This window comes from Plectropomus leopardus, chromosome 4, assembly GCF_026936395.1.
Source record: "Plectropomus leopardus strain MGB_pleo_1.0 chromosome 4, ASM2693639v1, whole genome shotgun sequence".
NCBI lineage: Eukaryota > Metazoa > Chordata > Actinopteri > Perciformes > Serranidae > Plectropomus > Plectropomus leopardus.
The window spans coordinates 1263496-1271693 of record NC_142179.1 but is presented as its reverse complement, the minus strand read 5'-3'; the positions used below and the strand labels follow the sequence as shown (position 1 = coordinate 1271693).

General features: G+C 39.2%; 1 protein-coding gene across 4 annotated transcripts; it reads right to left on the bottom strand.

The window, feature by feature from the left end:
• Window positions 1–860: 860 nt before the first annotated feature.
• On the bottom strand, window positions 861–7386 carry shld3 (shieldin complex subunit 3). Of its 4 annotated transcripts, none has more exons than XM_088076204.1 (3): window positions 7227–7386; window positions 3042–3790; window positions 861–2099 (listed from the first exon to the last, which is right to left on the bottom strand). In XM_088076204.1, the coding sequence occupies exons 2-3, from the start codon at window positions 3672–3674 to the stop codon at window positions 1896–1898; spliced, it is 837 nt and encodes a 278-aa protein (XP_087932330.1). In that variant the 5' UTR covers window positions 3675–3790; window positions 7227–7386; the 3' UTR covers window positions 861–1895. The 4 variants fall into 4 exon arrangements, with proteins under 4 accessions (XP_087932330.1, XP_087932331.1, XP_087932332.1 ...); XM_088076205.1 differs by lacking the exon at window positions 7227–7386 and adding an exon at window positions 4240–4371; XM_088076206.1 differs by lacking the exon at window positions 7227–7386 and adding an exon at window positions 4205–4335.
• Between the last annotated feature and the right edge of the window lie 812 nt (window positions 7387–8198).

Here is an 8198-nt window from a genome sequence, read left to right as displayed (position 1 = left end):
ATGTTAATTTTTTTAAAACTTAAAAGCATTTTTATATTGTTTAACGTTTTGTTTCCTTTAAAATGAAATTATGTTTTTGTTTTGTTTTGTTTCTTCAAAATAATTTCCCTTTCCTTTTTCAATAAATTTCTATCTTTGATAATTTCCAAACAAAGTCACTAAAGTTTTTAAAATCCAATAACTCATTTATGATGCATTTTCCAGACGCCACTCACCCCCTCCTCTGATAAATACAGAACAGTCCCTTACTTGTTAAAAATAAAAATGAACAAAAATGAGGTATAAGGAGCAGAATTGACAAGTTCCGGTGAGCTTTTTAAAATAAGACACATCTGGCGAACGTGTTACAAAATGAATTCGCGCCACAGACAGAATAATGTTGACTTTTAGTTTCACGATAATGTCCCAAAAAAAATAAGCACATCATTTCAGATTTTGACCACAGTCTTATCTTTCCGTCACGTGCAGAGAGCGCGCGCTGACGGATTTGAGATTAAACACGATCACAGCTGGGCTGGGAGGCGCGGCTCTGACGTCACATCCGGTGGCCTACATTTTTTTTTTAACGCAGTGTGCAGAGCTGTCAGCAGCATAGCAACAAAAGAGTGTGTGTGTGTGTGTGTGTGTGTGATGGGGGTGTAGTGTATTCATGCTGTCCTCATTTATTCAGGTCTTACACATGCAGCAGTGTGTGTGTGTGTGTGTGTGTGTGTGTGTGTGTGTGTGTGTGTGTGTGTGTGTGTGCGTGTGTGTGTGTCTCCCGGATCATGTGACTGCTGCAGTGGCTTTTCCAGAACACACTGCACATCCATCCATCCATCCATCCATCCATCCATCCATCCATCACTACAGACAGCTCATTAAAAATATTAAACTTTATTTACATCAGAGAGTGATGACAAAAATCACAATCAGAAATACATTCATGAGCGTCTGTTCTCAGATTCATAAATATGTAAAAACCGTCAGGAATTTGGCCCAGTGTGATCAGCAGAGCCGATCCTGCGATTTAAAGACGGAAAAACTCATTTTTTAAAGAAAACATGCCCGCAGACAATTATTAAAAAATCTCGCAGTCGGTTTAAGAAGGAACGCTTTCTAAAAAACGATTGAATAAAATACAATTTAAAAAATCTTTTTTTGATTTTTGATGTTTTTTTTCTTTAAAAAATTTCTTAAATTTTGCTTTCGAAATTTAAATTTTTGGGCAAAACTTAAGTGACATTTTAAAAACCGATAAAACACAATGTGGGAGACGACTGTTTCCTCTGAGCGATATGCAACATTTTTGGTTTCTTGCTGAGATAAATGGTGTTATTTTTTTTATTTTTGTAGAAAAAAAAATCACCCAAAAATCACCAAATTTTATAGAAAAAAAAATCCTGATAAATAATAACAAATAAATGTGCCTAAATGTTTTTCTCAAAATTTCAAGAGAAAAAACATCATGTGAAAAGACAAAAGTGTTTCTATTGCAGTTTGGACAAATTTGGAATTGCCTAAAATACATCCTCATGCGAGCGTAAAAACTTTTCTAAATTAACGTCTTGGCGTATTTTATATTTGAAATTTCTTTTTTTTTTAATCTGAGGGTCAGTGGAAATCCACCTTGTGTCTCCTTGTGGTTGTCTGGAGTGTTTTTGTGGTCGTTTGAAATTTCTTTGTGGTTTGCGCGTCCAGTGTCCAGTGAGTCTGCAGTGGTCGATGGTCGGTGGTCGGTGGTCGGCGGTCGGCGGTCGGGACCGCGGCAGTTTCAGGCAGTAAATTTCAGAAGTCGATGTCCAAAGCTGAGATAAAATATCAGTAAACGATAAAATGTCACATAAATCCGTTTCTGATCATGATGATAAATCCCTGAGCGCGTGACGGATCGTGGAGCTCCGTCTGAAGCTCGTCTACATGCTGAAGACGCGTCCCCGCCTGTTCACCGACAGGACGATCGTCCCCGACAGCTGCAGCTCGTCCTTCAGCAGACGTCCAACCCGCTCCGACTGGACCACGTCGCAGAAGACCCAGATCTCCGCCCGCTCCCTCCGGATGGTGGCGTTGCACGTCGGCAGCTCGGAGCTCCGCACGGAGCGGCTGAGAGCTCGCCACACCTGCAGGGGGGAGGACGGCGGACAGGTGAGGCGAGGAGGACGGCGGTGAGACAGGAGACACAGACAAAGGAGAGGAAAGTAGACGAGAAGGACGTTCTGTCTCTTTTGTCTCATGACGGCAGGTGGTCCTGGACGTTTTCTGTCCAGGTGAGAGCGATGGCGGCGTGTCGTCGTCTCTGCGGCGAGCTGGACGGTTATGAAGGATTTGGTTTGTTTGCTTATTATTTTTCATTTGGTTGTTTTATGATAATTTTTGAGAAAGTTCGAATAAGACGTGTTTTTGTTTTTTTTACTTGCATTAGTCAAATGTTTGGTAAATTTACTAAAATTATCTTGTGATCACTATTTTTAATTTTGTTGTATTTTTGTGTTATTATATTATTATCAGAATTTTTTATTAGTTTACTTGTTTACTTATTCATTTCAGCGATTACTATTATATTTCTAGTTTTCATTCGTTTGTAATGTCGCTGAGGCGTCCGCGAACGAGGATCCTGAAAATAAACAATAAACAATCATCCGTCAGTTAGACGACGTTCAGAAAAACACAAAAACTCAACCGAACATCTAATGAACAAAAGCCTGAAGCATCAAACTTTCACAGCTGTCAGAAAGCTGTGTAACATGCAGATTATGTGTGTACATGTACACACATATATACTGCATATATATATATATATATACATATATAAAATCATGATTAATCACATGATTGTCCATTGTTAATTCGTGGTTAATTGCAAATTAAATTATTTTTTATCAGTTCTAAATTTTTTTGTACTCTTATCAATACACATATATATATATATATATATATATATATATTATATATGTAGTATAAATATGTCAACTGTTTTCCTGTTTCTACGGTGATCGGCTTAATCTGAACTTTTAAATAAATTCAGTATGTAAACAAATAAATCCGTTGAGGTTGCGGCTGACCTGCTCGATGTCCCTCGCCGTCCCACAGTTGTCCTCACTGATGACCCATCGGGCCCGCTGCTGGAGGTGGAGCCTGTGGACGGACACCATGTCATGGAACCGCTTGGACAGAGACGGCGAGCTCGGCAGCACAGCTCCTCTCTGCGTGAAGACGCTCCAGGAGCGTTTGACCGGCGAGTGGGCGACAGGGGGGACAGGGAGGACAGAGGGGACAGGGAGGACAGGGGGGACAGGGAGGACAGGGAGGACAGGGGGGACAGGGGGGACGTCACGGTGCTTCTCAGGAGGCGGTCTGGTGACCTCGCTCTCGGGGAGGAGGTGGTTCGGGGTTTCTGAGACGACATTCTCAGTCTCTGCAGGTGGACGATCATCGAGACCGTCAGTCTCAGGTTTCTGTGGTTTGTTCTGAGCGTCCGTCCCCCTGTCCGTCCCCCTGTCCGTCCAGCGGCTGATGACGGGAGCTGGTCTGGCCGGTCTGATGGGCAGGTGGCGGTCTGCGGCGGCGGGGAACCACGAGGTGAAGGGCGGAGGAGTCCTGCAGGGGAAAGACTCCAGAAGCTTCTCCGTGGTCTCCAGCAGAGACTCGAGCTCGGCGGCTGATCCGGACCGACAGTGCACAACCACATCCTCCATCCACACAGACGGACGGGTCAGAGGACGGACCGCACCGCCCGCCGCCTCCTCAGCCTCCTCATGGCGACGGCGTCTCAGCTAGACGAGGCGAGGCATGATGGGAACACAGCGGGAGTCTGTGGAAAGTCAAAAACATTCACGTCTTCACACAAATTTGAACCTTTGAAACTCGACCAAAAAGGGTTAATCATCCTAAAAAATATGGAAAAATTAAAAAAAAAAAAAAAAGGTGGTAAAAGTTTACAAGAAAAAAACCTGAAAAACTATCAGTGATGCACAATAAAGTTCATTTCTCCTGGCCGATAAGATACCGATAACCGATCAATTGATCAATTCTTTTGCTCTGTTTTTCATTAGCTGAGGGACGTTTTCAGGAGCAAAATCAATTTCATTTGTCAGCAAAAATAATGCTGAAAATAATATTGTGTTTGAGTTATAGAGGAACTACAGAGGAACGTTCCCCAAACTGTCAGGAAGCAGCTACAGAACCGTCCCTAAGAACCGCTCTGCTGTGATCTCTGCACACTTACACACCACACATCAGCAGAACCGAGACTCACGACACCTGAACTCAGACCGCGTCCAGCGTGTCCTCTCATCGTGTCCTCTCATCATGTCCCCTCATCATGTCCTCTCATCATGTCCTCTCATCATGTCCTCTCATCATGTCCCCTCATCATGTCCTCTAATCATGTCCCCTCATCATGTCCCCTCATCATGTCCCCTCATCATGTCCTCTCATCATGTCCTCTCATCATGTCCTCTCATCATGTCCCCTCATCATGTCCCCTCATCATGTCCCCTCATCATGTCCTCTCATCATGTCCCCTCATCATGTCCCCTCATCATGTCCCCTCATCATGTCCCCTCATCATGTCCTCTAATCATGTCCCCTCATCATGTCCTCTCATCATGTCCCCTCATCATGTCCCCTCATCATGTCCTCTAATCATGTCCCCTCATCATGTCCTCTCATCATGTCCCCTCATCATGTCCCCTCATCATGTCCCCTCATCATGTCCTCTCATCATGTCCTCTCATCGTGTCCCTGTCACACACACACGGAGCAGGAGGACGGAGGGGGACCCGGCGGCCGCTTACACCGGTGTGCAGCGGTCCCTGTGAGCAGCGAGCTCGCTGATAAATGACAGAATCAGGACCGGATCGAGACATTTCGGTGTCCTAGAAGAGACTGAGATCATCTGAAGGACAATGAGAGCGGAGCGGACATTCGGGGACACACACTGGCGGAGACACCGTTGGACATGATAGCGGAGCGGATCAGTCAGCATCAGTAACTCGTCCCCGTCTTTGTCTTCAGTCCGCAGCGCCGTCAGGTCTCACGGTGCAGGCGGGTCAGCAGCTCAATGATGAGAAACAGCAGGGACGCTGAGTTTAGGATTTTTTTTTGTATCTCCTGTAAGCCCCGCCCTGGACAGTGTATTTCCCGCTTGTTCACTGATGATCTAAATAAGTCGCTAAATGTTTCTCCTGCTGCGTTTTTTTAAAACATCGCCGCTGAGCGGCCCTGAAAAGCCGCTACACAGCGATAAAGTCGGCACGTTAGCAGTCCTCTCCTCCGTCACCCTGGGACCTCAGATCGTCTTGTTCGTTGGTTTTGGGCGTGGAAATGTTGTTTTATTGCGTAACATCCGTAACAGTATCCCCTACATTACAGCGAAAATACCGACTGACGGAAAGTCTCGTCAGTGGCGGGGAAAGAGTTAAAACAGACAAAGAAACAAAGGGTTAAACCTGCTGCTGACTGATGATGTTCTGGACTGATGGAGCAGCAGCAGTTTGCAGCATAACGCTGGCGGTGAAACCATGGCAACACGGGCGAAATCAAAGCACTTTATGCTCATTATTATCGGTTCTGTTTATCAGCCAAAATGTTATTATCCGAATTATCGGTATGACGTCATAAGTCCCATTATCGGGCTGATAATTATCGTGCGTCCCTAATGATTATTAATATTGCATATTTAAGTTACATCTCATAAAATGTTTTAAAATTTTTAACACTTTTTCATTTCATTTTTAATTTGTTTGATTTTATTTACTTTCCTGTTTTCAACAATAAACAAAAACAAAAACAAAAACATGAGAAAAAGCAACAAGCAAATTGCAAGAAATTGGTAAAAAAGTGATAAAAACTGAAAAATGTTTCAAAAAGGAGAAAAGAAAGAAAGAAAGAAAGAAAGAAAGAAAGAAATTATTAAAAAACTATACAAGAAAAAGTAATAATTTTCGCTTATTAGAATAATATCTCTAAAATATGCTACAAAATATTATATATATATAAATTTAAGCACTTTCTTTTGGTAATTTCCTTTTTTTTTTTTTACGAATTTGTTGTCATTTTTTGGCTCATTGCCTTCCTGCCTTCATGTTTAAGGGAGAAAAAAATAAAGAAAATATGTCAGTTTCAAAGGGTTAAAGTTTAATTGAAAAACTATAATTCTCTCTCAGGCCTCCATCATCTTAACTTCTACATGTCTTACATTAAACCTTAAATTAAATCTTAAATTAAATCTTACATTAAACCTTAAATTAAACCTTACATTAAACCTTACATTAAACCTTAAATTAAACCTTACATTAAACCTTAAATTAAACCTTAAATTAAACCTTAAATTCACTGCTGCCACCTGGAGCCGAACACGTGACAGTGACTTTAGGAGGAAGTGAGGACTTTTTCTTTTTACTGTAGATTACAGAAATCAGATATGAACGTGATGCAGCATTAACCCTTTCAGACCTCAGCCAATTGTTGTTTTTGTCTTTAAAAAAAAAACATTGGGAGAAGGCAATGAGCAACTTAACAAGAAATTACTCAATATTAGAAAAAAAGACCTGAAAATTAGCACAAAAAGATTTATAAAACAAGAATAAAATAAAAAGGTATGACTTGAAAAAATGCGATTATACAAATACGTGTTCAGATTTCATTATTTTAAACTTGTACATATTATTATTACACTTTCTGAAAAAATCCAATATTTTTAAAATGCACTTCTTATAATTTTATCTCTCTATCTCTGTCATATTTTTTGATAATGTATTTTAAAGTATTACTTTAAATTATTTTAAAGAAAACAGTTTTTTTCAGGTTTCAGAGGTTTTGATGCTCGCCTGAGCGCAGCACGAGGAAACCTGCACGTGTGCAGGTGTCAGGGGGTTAATGTGAAAACAATAATCTCACTGAATCAGATTAAATAAAATAAAATAAAGTAAAAAATAAAGCAAACAGAAACAGAAACCACTGACGCCAAATCTGATCAAACGTCCCGTTAAAACTTCATTTTAACTCATCGCGGAGTTTCGTCGTTTATTTCGCGCTTTCGTGGTTTATTTGTGAATTAAATTTAAATTTTATTTTTATTTTTTATAAAGTTTTATTTGTTTTGTTAAGTTTTTTTCGGGGATGACTCACCGGCAGCTAATGTTTTTAGCTTCTCATGCTAACCGAGGACGGCTAGCTGCCGTTAGCTACACAAAGCTAACAAACTACCCACCGAGAGCACGTGACGGCAGGTAGCTGAAACTCACCTGTACCGTCCGAAGAAGACCAAACACCTAACTTTAAATCAGCTGATCAGTGCCCTTTTTTAGGGACGATAACAGGGAGTGAGGCTAAAGCTAACTTCAGGCTAACATGGAGACTGTGAGCGCGTCCCGGGAACTCGGAACTCTCGCGATAGTTGAAGTGACGCGCAGATGATATTTTTTTTATTTTGTAATATTTATATTCGCTTCAAAACTACATATAAAGGTTTCATTACTTCAAATAATTATCTTTAAACATCTTAATAATTGAGATTTTTATTCCCAATTAAAACATCAATATTTCCTCCCAGCGAGTTTATTATTATTATTATTATTATCATTATTATTATTATTATTATTATTATCGTTATTATTATTATTATTATTATTATTATTATTATTATTATTATTATTATTAATAATAATAATAATAATATTATTATTAATATTAATTTTATTCTTTCCTTTTTATTTATATTCTTTTTTCTTTTTTGTCTATATTGTCAAGTAATAACGATATTGTTGGGGATGGGGTAATCATTTTACTTTTGATTTTTTGAATTTTGTTTAAAAATGATTTGACAGTTTTTAAAATAATTTTGTTGTATTTGTGTGTTAAATTTATTGTAATTTTTGCTATTATTTTACTGTATTTTTTGTTATGACTTTATGGTATTTTTGGTAATAATTTTGCTGTTTTTTTCATGATTGTACTGTAATGTTTATCATGATTTTACTGTATCTTCTTGTAATAATTTTGCCTTTTTTTCATAATTTCACTGTAATTTTTATCCAGATTTTATTGTCTTTATGTGATAATTTCACTGTTTTTAAAATTATTTCAGTATTTTTATTACTTCTTTTGTGACATTTACATTTCAGTAATCTTTTCATAATTTAACTGCACATTTTGTAATGAATTTACTGTAATAACTATTTTGTAATCATTTATTTTTACACGATTTAACTCTTTAA

Bases quoted from the DNA above. Each gene is read 5' to 3' on its own strand.
- shld3 (XM_088076204.1), bottom strand. From the start codon at position 3,674: ATGGAGGATGTGGTTGTGCACTGTCGGTCCGGATCAGCCGCCGAGCTC. The intron at 2,100-3,041 runs GTCAGCCGCAAC...TCCCCCCTGCAG, and splicing joins CGGCGAGGGACATCGAGCAG to GTGTGGCGAGCTCTCAGCCG.